The following is a 20,872-nucleotide window of genomic DNA, read 5'->3' as shown; positions in this document are numbered from 1 at the left end:
AGCTTGGATAAAGGGCTCTTGGGGACTCTAGGGCTCAGAAGCTGCTGGTTGACATCAGAGCCTGAATGGCCGCCATTTTACTCTGCTAGCGTGAAAGGCCTGGGCTCGTGGTCACTTGGTTCCACTCCCTTATTTATCTCGCTCCTGGAGGCCAGAGACTATCCCTTTTATCTCTGTGTGGTCCACTGTCCTCAGCTCTCCTCTCTTCCGTCCTCCTTACTCGCTAGCTGATGATCTCATTCCTGCGGCTGGCTTCAGCGATCACAGAATTGGGAAGGATAGACAACCAGATGCGTTGTCTGCGCTTCACACCCTTAGATCCATCTGCCTGCTGGATATTTCCATCTGGAAGTCCCTTGGGTTTCTCACACTTCCTCAGACTGAACCCATCCTCACCCAGCCGTCTCCTCTTACTATGCTTTTATTTTTATTTTATTTTATTTTTTGTCTCAGCAAAGGGCTACCAGCCACCCCACCACGTAGGTCAAAAACTGAGGGTGGCATCCAGGATTCTTCCCTCTCCTTTACTCCTAAGACCCTTTTCATCCTACTGCCCTGATATTTTCTCCCTCCTTCCCCTTCTGCCACAGCTAGTTCCAATACTCATCATCTCTTGCCTCACCTCTAATAGACTAGCATCCTCTGTCTGCATTTTTCCTTCCAGTGGATCTCCCTCCGCCCTGGCCCTGGGGATAGTTAATAACTTCCCTGTGCACAATCCCTCGATGGATGGACCACTAGTTCACAGCTAGTTCAGCTTGGCACACTGAACACAGAAGTCTGTGGGCCTTCGCCCCCTAAAGGGCAGCAGAGGAGTGAGAAGTCCCAAAAGAATGGAGGAAGTAGAAACCAAAGTAGCTAAAGAGAAGGATCTAGATAAGAACTAAATCGTTTGTCCTGCAGAACCTCACAAAGCCTCAGGCCTCAAAGAGTCAAGATGGAGTGAGGTGCTGGGCTGGAATTTGCTAGAAGATATATTTAAAGAGTACTTAGCTGCCGCTCCATGTGACTACCAAATATCTTCCCACAACATGCATATGAGAAGCCAACTTAATCTCTAGAGATTAAGCAAATAAAGTTGGGATTCAGGGAGCCCAGCTGAGGGCAGAAGGGAAGTTGGGGCTGAAAAGAGCATGGCTGAATATTGCATAGAGTATGACCACCTAACCCACCCCAAAGCCCACTTCCTGAATTCTAGCAGCTGGATGCACACTCCACTACCCCACCCCAACATGAAAATAAGAATTTGTAGAATCTTCTCGGAAAGAACGAACAGTAACAGAGAAAAGACCAGCAGATAAAGATAAGCCAAGGGAAAGCTCCTTCTATGTTTTTTTACCCCTGTTTGCATTTAAGATGGTCCAGGATTATCCAACTATTTATGAAAAGTCTTCAATATGAAAGACTAACCAAAACGAATGGAGGAAAAGCATGTGGGAGAAAACTAGGACAAAGCAGGAAGGAGAAATAAACCTCCAAAAGCAATAACCACTTGACCTGACAAGAAAAAAATCACTGCATTCATGAAACAAGAACAGCATGCAATAAAAAGAAAGGATAGCACGGAGCTCATAGAAATTAAAAATATGAAAGCCACAAAAAATCTAAAAGAATTGCCTAAGTAGCTATCCTAGAATAGACCAAAAATCAAAGAGATGGATGGACAATAGGCTAAAAAAGATGTAAGAATTAGAAGATTGATCCTGGAAGCTCCATATCCAACCATTAGGAGTTTTTGAAAGAGAAAACACTGGAGAGGACGTTATTCCAAAGAGAGAAAGGAAGGGAAGAAAGGGTGAGAAATGAAAATTTCTAAGACCTAAAGAATATGAGTTTTCAGACCAAAAGGCCTGCTAAGAGCCCAGAAGAACAAATGAAAAAAGACCTGGACAAAAAAAAAAATACAAAGGACTAAGAATAAGATTGGTCATCATCAAACTACAAGGGAAAATATTCTCTGTGTACACACACGCGCACGCTCCCACACACGCACACGCACATGCACACATGCACACGCACGCATGCATGCACACACAAACACGCAAACACACGCGCACACGCGCACATACACGCGCGCACACACACATGCACACACACACACATGCACACACTCCATGTACATACTTGCTGCTCTTTTTTTCTACTTAGCACTCATCACTTGACTTCATTTATTTATCTTCTTTTCTGTCTGCTTTGTTCACTGCAATTTCCCAGCACCTAGAACCAAATCTGGAAAGAAGTGAGGACTCAATATCCATTTTCTAAGTGAACGAATCAAACTTCTTGACAGATGCACTAGAAGCTAGAAGATAAAGCAGCAATGGTGTCCAAATTTGCGTGGAAATTATTTTCAGCTAGAACTTTATACTAAGCCTAGATATTAATCTAATGTACGGGTTGAAGGATTGAATAAAGACCTTTTCACACATCCAAGGCATCAACAATTTTACCTCTCTTGCTCCTTTCCAGTATGTGCTCCTCCCACAAAAGGGAGGAACCCAAAAGAGGAAGAGGTAGGATCCAGGGAACAGAGGATGCAACCCAGGAGAAAAGTAAAGGACATATCAAGGAGGAAACGGCAGTAGGAGAATAGATTTAACCAAAAATTTGATGAAAACAAATTTAGACAATGGGAAACGTGTGTGTGTGTGTGTGTGTGTGTGTGTGTGTGTGTGTGTGTGTGTGTGTGTTGGAATAGGTCGTGCAATTAAGCTAACTCTTCATTTTCCATTACAGGAAGTCAAAAAATAATGTCAAAATTGCTAAGTCAGTATATAGCTGTAAAATAATAATAAGAACTAAAGATAATCAATGCTGGAAGAAAGATTCCAGCCATCTCTGACCAATCCACCCTACTCTCCCCTACCAAGGCCCCCAGGTTTGTAGGTGCCAGGAAAGTGCAAGGAGCCCCCAGCCCTCTCATCCCTTTCTCTACCTGAAAACTCTCCTGACAAACTCTTCAATATCCTTGGAGCCTCAGCTCTCACATGGCCTTCTTGGCGACACCCTCTTCCCTTCTGTCCCAGGTAGGCTTACTTGGTTCTTCCTGTTTGCTCCTACAGGACTTGTCCACCCCCTCCCCCAACACCCCCCAATTCCCTCCTGGAACTTGAAACAACTAACTTAGTATTTTGTAATCAGGATTTTGTATGTTGTCCTCCCTTCTGAACTGTGTGCTAATTGGGAATAGAGGTTGTTAAGTCTTTCCTTTTGTATCTCAAGTAGGGTGCCTGGCTCTTGAAAATACCTGTAGATCAAAGCAAATGAACTGAACGCGAGAAAACCCACCAAGAGAATCCTAGAATTCAACAATGACCTCCCCAGTTATCAAATGCAATCCCTTCCACCGGGTCCTCCCCATCCTGGCCCTTCTTGAAGTCCCAGACACCCCTCACACTTCTTCAAACCCACTCTTCTGTTAGATTTTATTTTTCTTCTCTCTGCAGAGACTCTTATTAACATCTCTGACCAGCTGTATATTTATCGCATCGAATCCAAGATGCTTTTGATGACTGTACCATTACTTTATGTACCACCAAGAAAGGGAAAAAAAGCTGCCAATCAAACTAGGACTGTGCTTCCTTGCTACCAACATTTTTTTTTTTTTTTTTCACATTAAAAGAGCTCTTTGAGATTTATTTAGAGACAGATTTGATCATATAGCATTCTTGTGCATACATGAAAGAGATAATATAAGAAAAATAAATCAAAGATACTGTTAAAATTTCTGAGTGTGATTTTCCTGAATCATTTTTGATCAAAGTCACTGTTTTCATGCCCTTTTTTTTTTTTTTAATATAATTGTCCTCTCTGCTAACAAGGGAGCTGTGCTTCTGAAGAGCGTCCACTGTTGTCTCAGGGGTTTCCTTCCAGGTCACTGGCCCTTTTCTGTAAGCTTTAATGTGAATGTGAGGGCAGTGACAAGCTCATACAGCCATCACCTAGTGGACAGTAACTGGCACACAGCCCAACTCAGAGGCATTACGTGGGGAAAATGTGCATCTTAGAACTGATGAAATATAGTACCTCTAAGTCTCCTCCAAGGCTCCTACTCCCCTTCCTTTCACCAGGGTCCCTCCTCCTGCCCCACCCCCAACCCTTCCCCTCTTCTTTTGAATAGCTTTCCCTGAAGAGCCCTCCTGGAGGTGTTAAATCAGATTGCTGGGCTCCACTTCCCACAGCTCCAGATTCAACAGGTCTGGGGCGGGACTGGAAATTTGCATTTCTAACAAGGTCCCAAGTGAAGTCTGAGCTGTGGGTCTGGGGGCTATGCCTTTAGAAATGCTGTCCTAGAAGATCTCATTAGACCCCAAACCCTACTCAGATACCACTCTTGGGCTCTTGGCCCCGATTTCCAACTCTCCAGGGTAAGTGCTGTGACCTGATCATACTCAACATGTCCCAAACTTTATCCATTATCCCAACCCCTTCCTCCCTGCTCGCCCCACTTCTACCAGCAAAATTCTTTCTAGATTGATTTCTCCCAATGACCTCACCATCTCCCTAGTAGCCTAAATTAGAAATCTAAGAGTCAGTCTCACATCCAGTCACTATTCTTTTTATACTGAATCCACTTTCATAAGTTTCTCACGCCTAACTTCTCTCTTCTTAACTCTTCTGCTGCCGTCATGGTTTGGCTGCCTCTAAACCGGCTTAACTAGATCTCTTACTGGACTGTTAAAATCACCTCCTAACTGGTCTGCCTGGCCCTGGGTGCCGCCACGTACAGACCATCTTCCATATCATTGCCAGAATTATCTTGTTAAAAGGGGATTTGATTCATTCCCTGTTCAAAAACTTTCAATGGCTTCCTGTTGCCAAGCAGTAAAAAAAAAAAAAAAAATTACTATTTATTTAATGGTCATCATATATGTTAGGCACTAAGCTAAACATGCATGCCTCACTTAATTTCTGCAATAACATTCTAGGACCAGGAACTATTTATTAGCCCTATTAGTCCCATTTTATTGACAAGGATATTAAGTCCCAGAGAAACTAAGTAACTTTCCTAAGTTGACACAGCTAAGAAATTGTAAAGCTGAGATTCTAAGCCATGTGAAGCAGCCCTCAAACCGAAATATTACTCTCTACTCTTCCTTGACACAGCATATGAAGCCATTTGACAACCAGTCCCATGCTGCTTTTCCAGCCCATCACGTACTACCGAGTCCCCGCTTCCCTTAGCAAAGCACAGCCATCTCCTCTGGGCCCTGCTCTGCTGTTCTTTCTGCCACATACATTCGCCTTTCGCTTCTGCTTAAATGGCCGTTGCTCTAGGAAGCCCTCCCTGCCTTCCCTGCCCTCTGCCCTCTGCGTCTCACCTGCCTTGCACCTTGGCTGTGTCTCTAAGAAGAGGAATTATGATTTCTTCTTCCTCTCATCCCCACCCCCCCCCCAGTGCCCCGTAGATAGGGTTTAATTGCCTCTTTTTGTATAGATGAGTAAACTTGGGCCAGAGGACCCAAGTCCCTGCCCAAGGTCAATGACCTAGCGAGTGGCAGGTCTGGGATAGCACCCCACTTCCCAACTTTCACTGACTCCTGGCTTTGTCTCTGCACCCCCGTCATCCTGTGTCTCCTGGGATCCACCAGCTTCGTTCTCCTAGACATAAGGCCCAGAGGTGGTCCGAGGCAGGATAACCCATCACTCATTCCCCTGCCCCTCTCTTTGGGGAGTTTCCTTCCAAGCCTGCATCTGGGCCCCAGGTGAACAGAGGAAGCACTGTGCCAGGGCCTCTTCTCACTTGTTCCTTAAGTTACAGACCCAGGAGCTGCTTGAGGGGACTCCCGGTGACCTGAAAATTTGTCCAGATGCCCTAGGAACTTTAGGTGGAGTACAGCGTGGCTTTACCCTCTGCACAGATCCTTGTGGCCATGCATCACATGTTCATGTATTTGTCAACAGCTTCCAGTCCACCGAAAAGAAAATCCAAGAGTGGCACTCGCCATGGCTCCTGGATTTTGCCAGCCTCTCCAGCCACATCTCCTCCCACTTTGCCCTCACTCACTCATGCCAGTCACAGTGGCCTTCCTTCTGGTCTTGAAACACATATGCTATTTCCTCTGCCTAAAATGCTGGTCCCAGGGTTCACACATGGGCTTCATCTTACCTTGAAAGTCACCTTCTTAGCATGGCCTTCCCTAATCCTCTGTCTAAATTAGACCCCCTCTCTCAATCACCTTTGGTCTTTTTGGTTTTTCTTCTTTACAGCACTTGCCTCAGTCTGTCATTTGTCATCATATTTACTGTCTGCTTATCCCGGCTAGAAGACAAGCCCACCAAGGGCCAATGCTCCGTCTTCAGCTCTCAGCACAATGATTGGGACTTAGAATTTACCAAAGGAACTAAACAACTGCTTCATAAGCTCGAATGTAAGGCAGACGTTTTCCCCAAACATTATCCTTTAGAAAAAGAAGTTGATCACTATTTTAGTCTTTATGAGGTCTCATATTAGAGGTGATATGCCAATCACTTTACATTAAATAATTACCATTTGAGAAGACCTCGATCAATGCTAATCACCTGACTGAATCAGTAACAAACGGGGTAAAGGAATTTTACACAAATTCAGTTATTCCTGAGTATATGACCTTGCAATTATAAATGTTGAGTGTAAAAAGCAATATCGTACCTGATAAGTTATAAAAATCACGATTGTAAACTGACACAAATAAAGAACGGTCCTGATGGCCTAGGAACCGTAATTATGGCTCCAAATAACATTCATAGAGATAGCAGCACAAATATGCTCACAAAGTCTCAAGTAACTGAAATGGAAGTGAAGAGAATGTGCTCTAAAATACTGTGTTAAATAACCCAAAAAGTAGCCCTAGAGAAGGCAGTTTCTTGTGAAAAGTTTAATAAACCTTGCTTCACAAAATGCAAGTAGACAAAGGTTTTCAAAAAAATATATAGTTTTATATGATGTGACTTAAAATATGCAATATAATGAAAATTAACATATTATCATAAGTAGATATTTGACTATTTTATCTAGATCCCTAAAAGTTATATATATATATATACAAACTGGCCAAACTGCTTTGGTTTGTCTTCATTGGGAAAATGGAAGATCACTTTGGAAATCGCCTTCTTTTCAGACACACTGAGAACTTTCGACACGTCAGGCACCGTGAGAGGATGTGGGCTCAGTGAAAAATCAAGGCGTATGTAACGCTGCCCCTTTAGAGCTTGCAAGCTTCTTGGGGAACCAGACAAGTAATGGCAGTAACCAGACGGTGTAGTTAAGCGTTGTTGATGAGCTGGGTGAGTTACAGGAGCATCCAGGAGGGGGCGCTACCTATGTCACACAAGAGGAGGAAGTTGGAGAAGGCTTCCTGGAGGAGGTGCCAGCTAACTAGAGGCCTCATAGACAAAAGTAGGGACTGCAGTTTGAAAGGGGGAGCAAAGAGAAGACTACGTGCAAAGTCTAGAAATTGAAAGCACAGGACAAGTTCTGGGAACTGCAAAATAGAGAAGTCAGGCTGATCAACAGCCAGCCATGGAGAATGGCACTAGACGAGGCTGCAAGGTCAGCGTGGGGCAATCCCAAAGGGTGTCCTCGGGCGTGTTCTAGAGGTTTGAGTTTACCCACAAGCAAGATAGAAGAGTGACGTGTTCAGATGTGTGTTCAGAAAGGTCTGAAGAAAACGGACTGGGCAGGGGCGAGCCTGGCAGCTGGGAGACCAATTTGGAAACCGTTGTAGTCGATGGTGGCCTGCGCTAAAACAGGGGGGATGAGGAGAAGCTGTTGAGTGGGTATGGAGGGTTGGGCACGGGGGACAGGGAGCAAAGTTAAGGAAAAGACCCATTTCTGGCTTAAACACTAAAGGATTGATACAGGCACTGAACTGGGAATACAAGGAGAAGCATTTGATGGCAGAGACATAGCGTCTGTTTAGGACTTGCCATTTTGGGGTGCTTCTGGGATGTCCAAGTGGAAATGTTCCTTAGATGTTAAAAGAGCTAGAACTCAGGGAGAAGATGAGGGCAAGAGCTATGGAACTGGGATCCATCCTGACTCCAGAGGCAGTTGAAGCCATGGATGGGCAGGGGATATCAGGAGCTTAAGGTGGGTCAAGAATAAAGGAGGAAGAGAAAGAGGGTACTGGTAGCTGAAGGTTGGGAGAAATATATATATATAAACTGGAGATATGAGAGGTATTTAAATGTTGATGGAAAGAAGGAGACTGTAGAGAGAGAGAAGATAAAAAGGAGATAATGGGTAGGAGGGTCTCTGGAAAGCAAGGAAGAGACAGATTCAAAGCTTATGAAGGAGTGAGCCTGGGGCAGGAGACACCTTCCAGCAGTGAATGGGTAGCTGTAAATAACTATAGAATCAATGAATGAAAGATACTGCAGATAATGGGAAAGAGTGGGTAAGTTTGGTGAGGGCAGCCCCGTCTGAGGCTTCTATTTTCTCCACAGAACAGGAGGCAGTCATCGCTAAGAATGAGAATGACAGGGTCAAGGAGTAGGGCCTGGAAAAGGCCCCAGTATGGCTCCCTCAAAGACCCCCTCATTACTTCAGGACTCATTGCAAAGGTTTTCATTACTGTGAGGTCAGTTTCACAGTCCAGAATCTGTCACTGAGCTCTGTGGTCCAGAAACCTGACTTTGCCAGCCACAGAATGCGACTCCATCTCTCAGAGGCGGACTCACATTGCTCAAATTCAGGAACTTGAGGTATAAGCCCAGAGATGCTAGCGCATTCAAGTACAAGGAGAAAGAGATCTACCTCACCGGTAAGTTCACTCCAAGAAGAGGGCTTACAGGGGAACTAGATCATACTCAGAAAGATGTTAATCAGATCAGCTGAATGTTTAATCACATCAGGCTGTCCCCAGGCTGACTCCCTTTGCCTAGGAGTGGTGCCTTTGCCAAAGCCAGCCTTTTATTCCGTGCCTCCAGGGCAGATCAATCCTTTGATGGGTACATTTTTTTTCTTTACAAATTCAATAAGGTTGAGAGGGTTATCTCCATTCAGTCCCTTCAGAAGGGTGCCTTTTTGTCATCCCTGAGCTCGTCCACCTTGGGTGAGCTTCACCCCAACCCCCAGCACTGAGGACAAACTCCCTTTCATAGCATAGCATTGGGCAAATGAAGTTGTAATAAAGACTTAACAGGCACTGCAAGGGGTTGATTATAAGCCCCTTGAGGGCAGGGAAACTACATCCACCTTGTTCAATGCTATCCTGCAGGGGAGGCAAATTTTTTCTGTAAAGGGCCAGATAGTGAAAGTTTTATGCTTTGTGGCTGGAAGGTCTCTGCAGCAACTACTCAGTGCTATTGCAGCATCAAAGCGGCTATAAACAAATAGGTGTGGCTGTGTCCCAATACAACTGGCTTTACAAAAGCAGGTGGCCGCCTGCAGACGGCACTTCTCCTGTCCCTGTCCCTGGCCTCACCCCTGCAGTGCTAGCATCTAGCACAGCCAAACACACAGTCAGTGCTCAGTAAACATCTGTAGAGAAGAATGACTAAAGTCTAGCTCCCCAAATCTATCATGACAGCCTTGTTTCTGCAAAATTTCTTCCCATTTGGTGTAACCAATGAATTGAGCAAATTAGAGTGACCTAAGGAAGGAAGGGGGAGTGAGCTAGCATGGTTTTCAGAGGTTTCCAAGGCTTTACATTTATCTGCGAATGGATCATTCTATGACTAAAGGCCCCATGTCCAAGTTATTGGGATTTTAAAAATGGCCTGATTATTCTTCATAATTGGGTAGGTGCTTAGGAAACTGTGCCACGGTTCGGAGCCTGTGGCTGTGCCTGAGGACTCTTTGAGGGCCGGGAGCACTCCTTGTGCTCCCCGCCCCCCACCGACCCCCCACCCTGTAGTCCCTGACTCAGAACAGGGACTCAATAAATGCTCACTCGGTTCTTAGCTTGTCTCCTGGTTATCCATTTATAGGTCATTTTTTTTTCCTCTCTTGTACTTCTCTTATTTTTTCTCCAAATTTTCTACAACGCTTATGTTCAGAAACCACGAAATCAAAATCTTTGTTAGAACAAAACCAAAGAGTTAATAAAATAACCAGAGCAATCCATCAGCCTTGGAAATGCAGTCTTCCCTATTCTAGATAGAAACCTCTTTCTGGTTATAAATGTGAAACTCTTCTGGTGACAAAGAGAAAAGACAAGAGTGGTTCAGTGCGGATTGCACTAAATAAAATGCTGCCGTTTGTCTTGGGACTTCTAGGAAGAGATCATTATCCTTTTCGCAGTAGCAAATAATTAAGACTATTTACAAGTTCTTCCTGCGGACTCCTGACTCGCTAAGGACATTCATTCTCACTCCCCGGGCCTCTGTAGAGCATGTAGGAGAGTTTCTGAGTCACACCAGCCTCTGCCTTCAGAACATTTGATCCAGGACTCTTCGGCTCATTTAAGAATACAGAGAGAAGAAAATGTAATTGTCTCCTAAAAAGCAATTTTTCAAAAACTGACCTCAAAGAATCAATCTTATCAAGATCACTTTCCGATTTGGGAAGAAAAATGCTATTTCAGTAACTTACATTGGTTTAAACATCTCATGTTTATTTGTCAAATATCCGATGATATTAATTAGAAATTGGGCTGGAGGTTTCCAACCCTGTCTAAGACAGGAGACTTAGAACCACCACACCGTGCTTTTCAAATCTAGAGATATCAGGGCCTCGTCCTAGATCCTGGGGTACAAAGCTGGCAGGGACCAGATGCATTTACTCACTGTGCTGAAGGCTGGCACAGTGCCTGATGGGAAAGTGCTCAATAAATATTTGCCGAAAGAAGTTGGTATCATGGCTCCTTCTGGGGGAAGTTTCAGGGAACCAGAGTTTGGAGTTTTTAGAAAACTTATTTTTACTGTTTTACTCTTAAGCACTATTTGGATTTTTGCCATGCTTCTTCTTTTAAAGAGTTCCTTTAAAAAATAAATATAACCAAAATAATTTAAATCCTGTTAAGTCGAAATAATTATAGTTTTATTTATATGTAATTCTAAAAGCTTGCTTTGTAAGGTAAAACAAATTCTCTGTCCATTGTCTTCATGTTTATACATCTTAAGTGATATTGTAAAAGTGAAAATAATAACTGCAAACATTTATTTTGCACTTACTAGGTGTCAGTGAGTATTCTAAAGGCACGATGTATGTTAATTCACTTAATCCTTTTTTATCAGCTCTATGTGTGGTAGGAAAGACATCCTCTCAACTGAAGGTGGGAGAGAAACTGAGGCCCAAGGCATTCAGCTGTAAGGTAATGAATGCATGGACGGCACTGACCCAGGAGCCTGGGTGGCCAGCTACTACACCCCACGTCTCCGCTAATCTGCAGAATTGGAAATATGGCCAATCCCAATGCCCTCCATTGGTTTAACAAATAGATTGTCATCCGAAGAACTCAACAAACACATATTTGTTGAATGAATAAACTGAGAATCATCCCAGGGAAGCTCGGCCTGCCTCTTCCAAAAGGGAAATGGGGGAAGGACACCCTGAGGGCAGCCGGGCAGGCCCTGGATGAGGGGGACCTGGGTCAGGGACAGGACAAGTGCCCCTGGGTTTTCTCCAGTCTGGTTTGCAGTGTCTGTTCCAGTGGCATGGCATCAGCTCATCTCAGTTACCCGCATGAGCAGGGATTTTTGCCTATCCTGCTGCCAGCACGAAGAACAGTGGCTGGTATTTTTAAGTGCTCTATAGACACTTAGCTGAATGAATGAAGTGAGTGCTCTCCCCATGGCCCTGCCGCTGTTAAGAATCTCAGCCACCATAAGCCCAGCCGTCTCTCTGTGCTGGGCCTATGCCTTGGACTTGATAACAGCCCATCATTATCCTCAGTTTATCGAGGGGTGACTTTGCAGAGGGCACCCATCAGGGCTCTTGCACACCTTCATCAGAATGATTCACTCGAGTACCCCCTGAAAGAGGCAGCCACCCCCATGCCATCGGGAGGTGACTCAGCTGATATGCAGATGCCCTGAAACAGCCCTAGAAAACAGGCCAGATTGGGGTGTGGACGGGTGAGTGGTATGGGGGTACCTTCCCTTGCCCTATAAGCCTGAGTCTTTCACAATGAAGAAAACAGTCATGTTTCACTTGTGTAATTGAAAAAGATAAAAACAAAGTGAGAGGCCCCTTGCATTTCAAGAGGTTTGGAATTGCAGGGGAAATAATGCTATTTTTTTCCCCCAAAAACGGCTTTTTGAGAACACATATGACAGTGTTCCACACCCCAGTGAGAGGCACATCACGGTGAGGCATTTGTGCGGCTTTCCTTTGGGGCGCCACATGGGGGTACATGCCATTTCAACAACAGTCCTGGAGTTAGGTCTTGTCCAGACTCCCAGAGTGAGAAACCCGAGACAGAGAAGGGGGCCTTCGGAACCCCTGCTCCCAGCGCTCACGGGATCACCCGGTTTCCTGCTGGACCGCAGGCCGGCGTCCCCGCCCGCACCCCTTCCCGGGCCCTGCCCGGCTGCCACGCACCTTGGATGGTCCTCTTGAAGAAGGCCTTGCAGGCCTCGCAGGAGGCCACGCCGTAGTGGTAGCCAGAGGCGATGTCCCCACACACGAGGCACAGGCGCTTGGGGATGGCGTTGAGCATGTACTCGCACTTGATGGCCGAGTCCTCCATGATGCCACTGGCACAGTCCTCGTAGCTCTTACGACACGGGGTGCCTCCCAGCCCGGCGCCTCCAAACATGGGCGGCGAGTCCAGACCATTGGCGTGGGCGCCCAGGGCCAGGCCGAAGCCGCCGCTGGCGTCAGACGAGCCACTGGGGCTGTGGTGGCTGAGGGCATCGATGCCCGAGGACGGGCTGGACGGCTCTGTCTTGATGAAGGAGCCACAGCTGGAGCCCAAGTGCCGGTCGTCCGCGGACATTCTGTTCAGCAGCCTGTAGACACAGTGCGGGAAGTCAGAAGCGAGGAGGCCGAGGTGTGACACCATCCCCAGGAATTAGCTTTGGGCTCCTGGCAGAGTGGGCGGGGCGGTTGGGCGGGGCTCTATGCTAAGGCATCTGTGAGATAAAATGCTGTCCCAGAAGGTCAACTGGTCATGAAATGGCACAGGCCACAGCAAGTATCTGGCATTAACACCCCAGAACCTTCTACGTCCTCAAAGAAAAAAAACTGATCAAGAAGCTTCGGATTAGGCACCCAGCCCTTTGCAAATTGCTGGCTTGAGGGCACAAAAAGTGGTAACAGTTCAGCCAAAATACTTGGCCAAACTTCCCGTGTAAGAATAAAACATGATAGCTACAATTGAAAGTCCAGATGTGCCAGGCCCTGGGTCAGACACCCTCGGGACAATGACCTGGTAATCCATTTTTCCTGGCCCTTCTGGGGCTTCAGGTAAGTCTAAGCTTGGATCTTTCCTCATGCGCCACCATCGCTGAGATTGGGACCAGAGAGGCCAAAGCAGGAGACGGGGCTTGTGGCAAAGGATCCAGCCAAATTTGCTAACTCTGGACTCTGCTTCTGGCCCAGGGCACATCTGGAGGGTGACTCCAAGCCCCTTCCCTCATTTCCCTTCCTAGCCCTGAGCAGGCCAGCCTCTGCCCAGCCCCTCACCCCCGAGAGATTGCGCCTCCTGTAGGCAGCACGAGGGAGCCTTCCAACCCCAACTCTGTGCATCCCCCAGGTGTTTCTTAAACTTGCGTTTCAACCTTTAAGTGTCCCTGCATCAGCCACAGAGCCATTGGAGCATTTGTCAACCTGGCAGGATCACTAGGAAGGGTCATGATTCCCGTAAGGAAAGCCCCTCCTCCCAGACCATGGGTGGATGAGAAAGCAGGCAGGGTTCGACCCTCCCACATCCCAGCTCCCTGGATGCAGGAGGGGCCTCCTTCTGCATAGTCTGGCAAAGAAAAGCAGGGAGATGAAGGTGTGGGTTTAGGGAAGCCCAGCTGTAGCCCATGCTCCAGACCTCTGGGGCCAGACAGGATCTGGAAGTAGGAAACTGCTTAGGGTCCATCTGACCCTGGCCTGGCCTGGCCATATGAAAGTAAAGAGGAGGCCAAGGCTTACGTCTGATGAAAGGATAAAGGGAAAGATCCTGTAGACGGGAATGGGCTGGAGAAATTGGCAGTATAGCCTTATGAATGGAAAGATGGCTCTGGGCTGGGAGGGAAGGTCTCAGTGCTGGAGGGTCCACTGGGATTGCAGCCACAGTCCTACCTCCAGTGTTGCTCAGAGGGAGCCCTTGTTTTCTGAGTAGCCCACTGGGGAAAGGACTTGTCACCTCCTGGGAAAGGGGCTGCCTTCTCACTCCCACTAAGCCCACCCCCACAACGCGATCTTGGCCACACTCCCACATCACCAAGCCAATCTTGTGATGGGGAGGGGCCTTCGATGTCCCTGGTCCCACTAATGAGTTCATAGTTAATACACTTCCCTAGGGACTGTCCCATCCATCTACACTTGAGCATGTCCAGAGACAAGGAATTCATTGCCCTGGAGACAGTTCTAGCGAGAAACTGGGCGCTGCAGAGATAAAAGATACATATAAGGCTCTTACTCTCAAGAAGTTTATTTACTGGAATATATTGTTTGAAGATAGAGGCTTTTGGGTTTCTTCTGTTCCAGATCGAATGTTCTGAAGCCTCCAGTCCTTGGAGACACCTCTCCTACAAGCCCCAGGTTTCCCTTGCATCAGCAGAGGGCACCCAGTTGAGGGTCTCCTCTGGGTCCTTTTATACCACTGGCTGGTGCCTTGTCATTTCCCTGGGCTCCCCACAGCCACCTGCCTCCCCTCCATCCACTGGTGGATCCCCGGTGTGTCCTCAGGAAATGCCATCAGCCTGGCAGGACATAACCCAGGCAGAAAATCTGAGCAGGCACGAGTACACCTTTGGGTCTCTTCCCCAACCGCCTTGCACAGGGCAGGCAGGGAGAGCTAACCAGGTGCTCTCTCATTTGTAATCCCCTCCTGCCTGCTACTTTAGACTCTGCCGATCACAGGAACAACTCAGGCCCACTGTGACAAACCCTGCTGGGTGAGACAGCTCCTAGACCCAGCCCTCCATCTTCGCCCCTTCCCCAGAGCTCCAGAGATTTCAGGATACACTGGACATAAATAGTAATTATAGCAACTAATATTAACGAGCATGTATTATGTGCCCTGGGCTTCGTATCTGTCCCTTGGGTGTGCAAGAAGCATATGCCCTAAAGGAAGAAGATGGAGAGCCCTGCGGCCACTCCCATTGGACAGCAGGCCACCATAGTCTCAATGCTCTTCCCTCGGCCTCGTGGTTCAGACGACCCTGAGGGACCTAAGCCTTGGATTCCCTTCCTGCCCCTCTCTTTCTTGGTACAAAAAGGTACAAAGTATCCTTCAATGGGCTATGTAACCAAGTTGTGCCCTGTCCAGACCCTGCTCCCAGGCCCAGGTCAGAGACCCTGGGGCCGAGAAGGAAGCCAGCTTGACCAGCCAGAGTTGCCACAGAAAGTCATGCCAATTTGGTGCTGAGTCCCAGACTGGGCGGCGGGAGAGAGTTCTAACAGTTTCATTCCTGCAGCTTTCTCATCTTCATGATCATTATTTTGGCTCCACTTGAATGTCTTTTCCAAGGATAGTCAACCTATACTACGGGCACCACGATGTGCTAATTGCTGGCCAGATAACAGGAACACGATAGGCACAGGCACAGCCCACGACCTCAGAAGCTCTCACAGGAAGGACAGACATTAAACAAGCACAAGTGTGCAGTGCCCCGGGAAGGGTGAATACAACACAGAATCGCCCCCGGTTGAGAACCATTGGCTTAGATGTGTGAGGGAGGAGGCTGCACAAGAGGCCCAGGAGCTGAGGGTTGGGCAAATGAACGGTGCAGGTCGAGGGCAGTGATGTAACAAAGAGTAGAAATGGGAGAAAATAGAAGGGTCAAGAGCATGGTGGTTTCCAGGGGCTGTAGGCTGAGGTAGAGCAGGAAGAAGGAGAGGGGAAACGGGAAGGATGGGAGATGGGGTCAGGGAAGATTTCAGAGGTAGAGTCTTGATGCTGGGTCCAGGAGAGGGTGGCCACGGGATGAGGGGAGGTGGCTGACACTTGTGCTCTGGGGAGCAGAGAGTCATGTCCAGTCCATCATCTGTGGTTTTCTGAGACCTAGTTCCCAAGTGGGTCGATGACTATTGACTTTATGGGGAGGGGACAGATGCCACATCTCAGCAGCCTTTGAAAGAGCAGTAGTCAAGGGTCGAAGCCCCTTAAGGCACATTTTCCCTGTGGTCCGCCTCACACAGGAGCATAGCCAGAGCTGCCCTGGCCTCAATTTCACCACCATATGATTAGACATGGTCTCCCTCCCATCACCACTCAGACCTGCTCCTGGTCCTCCCCGTGTCCAGTGTGGGGCCCCGCACCCTAGAGTGGCCTGAGCTCCAGGGGTGCCTGAGTGGACTGGGGGGCTCTCTGCCTCTCCTGGACGATGAAGTGGGTTGAAGATTTTCCTAATGCAGAGAACAACAGAATCTTGGAAGTTCCGAATGAAACCCAAACTGTAGAGCTATTCTGCTACGGACCTCTAGAGGAAGAGAAAACCCGGGCTATCACCATGAGATGATCATAATTTTTTAAACTGGAATCCCAGATCTATGCCCCTGAGGGAGGCCTGCTGGTGGGAGGCAGAAGGAGAGGAGCTCCTGGAGGGAAGAGAAGCTCCTGGAGGAAGAGAAGCTCCTGGAGGAAGAGGGATGGACTGGCCTGATCAGCTGGGGCCTGGCTTGTTTCCCTCTGCAGGGTAGAGCACATCCCACCGCATGCAGAAATCTGGGTCACATGCAGAGGGGCCTTTGGCTCTGTGCTGGGGCCACCCACTTGAGAGCACAAACCAGCAGCGGAGTGAGTCACTTACGGGTCACGAGCCTGCTCTCTGGCATCAGATGAGCCAGTTCAATCACATAGTAGCTGTTGACTTTGAGTAAACAGGTCACTCTCTCTGGGCCTCAAGAGTCCTCATCTGTGAAATGGGCTCAATCACAGCACCTCCTTTATCGGCTTGCTCTGGGTAAGCGTGAGCTAATGCAGGCCAAATGTTCAGAACAAGCACTCGGAGGACGTTGGCTGCTGTTGTGATTCTCCCAGGGAACCCCTTCCAGAAAATCCAGCAGCTGGTGGCTGGTGATTAAACCCAGCAAAGCTCTCCCTTCAAACAAGTCCCCAGATCCAGAATTGAGGTTAATTCCACAAGGAACTTGCCATTTACCAGGAGGGAAAGTGGTTGGCTAGATAAATTAATAGGATAAATAAGTCTGAAACTGGTATCTACTCCACAGAAGAAAAATGGTCTCTGAACACTTGAGAGACTCTTATATACATTAACGTAATTAATTTGCTAAGCAGGGGCCACCTGAGCTATTCATTGACGCAGACCCTCAGACCCTCCAGGAAGGCTGTATTTGTTAGGAATCAGCCCCTCGGGCACCTGAAAGTAACACAGTTAAACTTCCTTCAAAACTATTATTAAGGAATGCAGAATGAACCTGTAGCAGAGGAATAAGATGGGCAGCACCATGTAGCTAAATGTGCCTAATTGTCAAGGTCCTAGTGTTCCCGTTGAGACACGGACACATGGGTTCTTGTTACATGGAAGGGAGGGAAGAGAGGAGGGAGGAAGGGAGAGAAGAAGGAAGAGAGAGAAGAGAGGAAGGGTAAGGAGGCCAATGATGAGAAATATTATGAACCAAAGATTATAATTACTCAAATTCTATGTATCTGAGGTCCATTAATTACATATTTTTTCCTTAAACTCGGATATTTCTTTAATTCAAATTGACCTTCCTCCTGAGGAGTCTGAATCACCTATTTTAATAAATGATGTTTTATCACTATTATGTGATAAAAATCTTGTATATGTGTATCTTTCAATAATAGATCCGTTTTTCTGGACAGACACACAGCAAAGCTGCAGTCAGTGAATCGTAAGTTCTCAGAGTTTCTCTTACCTACTCTGGTGACTTTCAGATGAGGAACTGAAGCTCCCAAGAAGTTGTGACACACTCAGAGCTACTAACTAGAGAGCCAGGCTGGTTGGAGGCTTGTTGGGGGTTTAGAGACACAGTGAGCTGGTGACCTGCCTCAGATGAGCTGACTCAGGCAGCGGCCCACCTGCCACCCTCCATTGCCACGTGGGTTCGCTATTACCTGGTCTCCTCAGCAACACTTTCCTAACACTCCCTTTTCCTCCCCTTGGGAGCCCCTCTGGGATTCAGGCTGCAAAGTGACCCCACAGCAAGCTGGCCTCAATGAGAACCTGCCTCCCCCTGTGCGCTGGAGCTCAAGCAAAAATCTGTAATTAAGCATCTTGTCGTTAGAAGGATTAGTCAAAACCAGGCTGATCCTGGACAACTGATTGAAATCTCGTTCCACACAAATTACGGCATGGAAAATAATGATGGGTAATTAGCGCCTTTCAAACGGGGCTTTTTATCCATGATTTTCTAGGCTGCATCCATCATAATGAAACAGAGGCTGCGCCAAAGCGGGAGACAGCCGGACGCGGAGTGGCTGCCTCGGAACAGGAAGGAGGGCCCACAGTGGACGGCCGCTGCCAGCTCATACCGTGGCTTTGTGCAAATTAGAAAAAGGGGGACCCCCTCTGGGGAAACTCATTAAAATCTTCAGCTCTTACCTTAGTCCTCTCAGTGGGATGCCCTCATGCAGGACGCAAAGGTACCTGCTTTGACTTTAGTCCACTGGGCCAGCTCTGGGCTGTGACAGCCACAGAGGGGTGTGTTTGGAGAACGGACATCATCACACATTCAGAATATGTCCCAAACATACCTCTAGCGTTATTCCTTTCAATAGCTATTGGAAAGCTGACATCTGTGAATTTATCTTAACTCTTCTTCGATCTGTTTTTATTTTCACCCTATACCAGGTACTGACATGGCATAAACATCCCACCTGTTGTCATTGAACAGATTTGGCAGTTTCCAGATGGCATTTAATCCTCACGGTAGCCATGGTATGGGGCCTTAGAGCTTAGTGGGTGGAGCTGGACTGTCTGAGTTCGAATTCCAGGTTTTTCCCTTAGGAGTTAACCTTTCTGTGCTTCAGCTTCTGAAAATGGGGATGATAATTATATACGTCTCAAAGGGTGGTCTTGAGGATTAGTGAGTTAATATAAAAAAATGCTTAGAACAGTGCCTGGTATACAGTAAGTGCTTAATAACTAAATGTTAGCAATTGTTTCTAGCACTCCTTTCTGGTAATGAGGAGATGGCTTCCATTCAGAGTCTTTATAAAGGTCAATCCCACAGCAAGCGAGACTGTCTTATTCCCTTCTCCATCATTCATCCGTCTGTGCATCTACCTATCCACCAATTTAATCATGTATTTGAGTGCCTCTCGGCATGCTGGGACTTCCACAGACAGTCCCTTTTCAGGCAAAGGGCTCCTCATTTAGGCACTACTAGAACTAATTAGCCTCTCTTCTGGGAGCCGGCAACAGACTCCAACATTCTATCTGTCACACACACACACACACACACACACACACACGCACGCACGCACGCACACAAGCTCTCGCAGGAATCACCACATTTTTATAGACCTCCACCCCACTGGCACCAGAACCAGGCTGAGCCAATGAGTCTCTCCTATGAGATCTGTGGTGTCAGGGCTGCCTCTCTAGGGACAGAAGCAGTAAAACGGACAGCCCAAGCATGAGCAAGGCCATACTTTGCACAAATGTGCAGCAAAGGAAAAGAATGTGAAAGCTGGCAGCAGAGAACGGTGCTGGCCAGGGGCAGAGTCCTGGGAGTGAGTCTTAGTTGCTGTTGACAGCTGCCTGCAAGCCCAGCAGCATCTCTGCTTGGGTGATTGAGCAGAGCTTGATTCTCTGACTCCATAGCTCACACGAGGGGAGTTCTGACACGTAACCAAAAGAGTAACTTACATACTATCTTATTCATTCATTCCCTTCCTCCCTTCTTCCCTTCCTCCCTCATTCATTCCATTACCAATTCTTGAATATCTGCTGTGTGGCAGACACTATTCCAGCCCTGGGGATGGACTGGTGCACAAGGTGGACAGGTTCCTGCCTACAAGGAGTGACCATACCCTATTTCATTGACTCGAAGCTACACTATTTTTTCACAGGTTAACATCTTGGCAATCAGAATGCATCTTGAATCAATGGCATGCCACGGTTTAATTTAATTAGCGGTGACAAAAATAATGGTGTCTTTAACAATAGATGATGTCATACATTCAATGAGATATGATAAATAGCTGAGACTGCTATGAGTTCACCAAAAGCAATTTCATTTTCTCCCTAGGCATCAGGAACACCACACCTCCCAGTCTCCTTTCTTGGTTTGCCATGGCCAATGACCAGGTCCCGGCCAATGGAATGTGAGAGTGTGTAAGCCACGCCCCCTCTCTGGCCCATAAAAATCTCCCTTGGCTTTCCTGCCTCTCTCTTCCCTCTCTCTTCCCCCTCATCTGCAGGCCATACTGAGAGAGAGAGGGAGCTCTAAGGCCCTGGGGGACAGCAAAGCTACAAATTAGAAGGAGCCCGGGCCCCTGAAAAAACTTGAGAGGCTGCCTGCTGAACGCCCTCACCAAAATGCTATGTGGGCGAGATGTGCAAAGTTCTGTCGTGTTTTGTCACTGAAACACTGGGGTTGCATGTAATAATAGCTAGTGTTACCCATCCTAACTAATACCATAAGTAAACTAAATAGTAAAAATTCAGTTAGTAATGAGTGCTATGAAAAAAGCCAGAAAGGGGACAGATGGGGGATGGAGCAATGTCTAGGTACGGTGAAGGCCTGTCCCTGTTGCCAAGTGGCCGGCCACCTGCCATTGTTGAAGAGCCCAGTGATAAGGAGAGCACTAGTAAGGATGCAATTGTTTCCATCTTTAAAATACTCAGATTGTTTGTTTGT

At 47.3% G+C, this 20,872-nt stretch overlaps 1 protein-coding gene across 2 annotated transcripts in view; it reads right to left on the bottom strand.

Moving 5' to 3' along the window:
- ESRRB (estrogen related receptor beta) overlaps positions 1–14,175 on the bottom strand; it is a 62,196-nt gene extending 48,021 nt beyond the window's left edge. Inside the window, exons 1-2 of one of the 2 annotated variants that reach the window (XM_011357045.1) lie at positions 14,159–14,175; positions 12,467–12,876 (exon numbers count right to left, since the gene is read on the bottom strand). In XM_011357045.1, coding sequence (XP_011355347.1) covers positions 12,467–12,863 — 397 coding nt within the window. In that variant the 5' untranslated portion in view covers positions 12,864–12,876; positions 14,159–14,175. Of the gene's footprint in view, positions 1–12,466; positions 12,877–14,158 lie in introns of those variants that run through there. The other variant, XM_011357044.1, reaches the window with a different exon arrangement.
- Between the last annotated feature and the right edge of the window lie 6,697 nt (positions 14,176–20,872).

This window comes from Pteropus vampyrus, unplaced genomic scaffold (assembly GCF_000151845.1).
Source record: "Pteropus vampyrus isolate Shadow unplaced genomic scaffold, Pvam_2.0 Scaffold32, whole genome shotgun sequence".
In the NCBI taxonomy this organism is placed as follows: domain Eukaryota; kingdom Metazoa; phylum Chordata; class Mammalia; order Chiroptera; family Pteropodidae; genus Pteropus; species Pteropus vampyrus.
The sequence above is the reverse complement of the archived record's forward strand: the minus strand, read 5'-3'. Positions and strand labels throughout refer to the sequence as shown.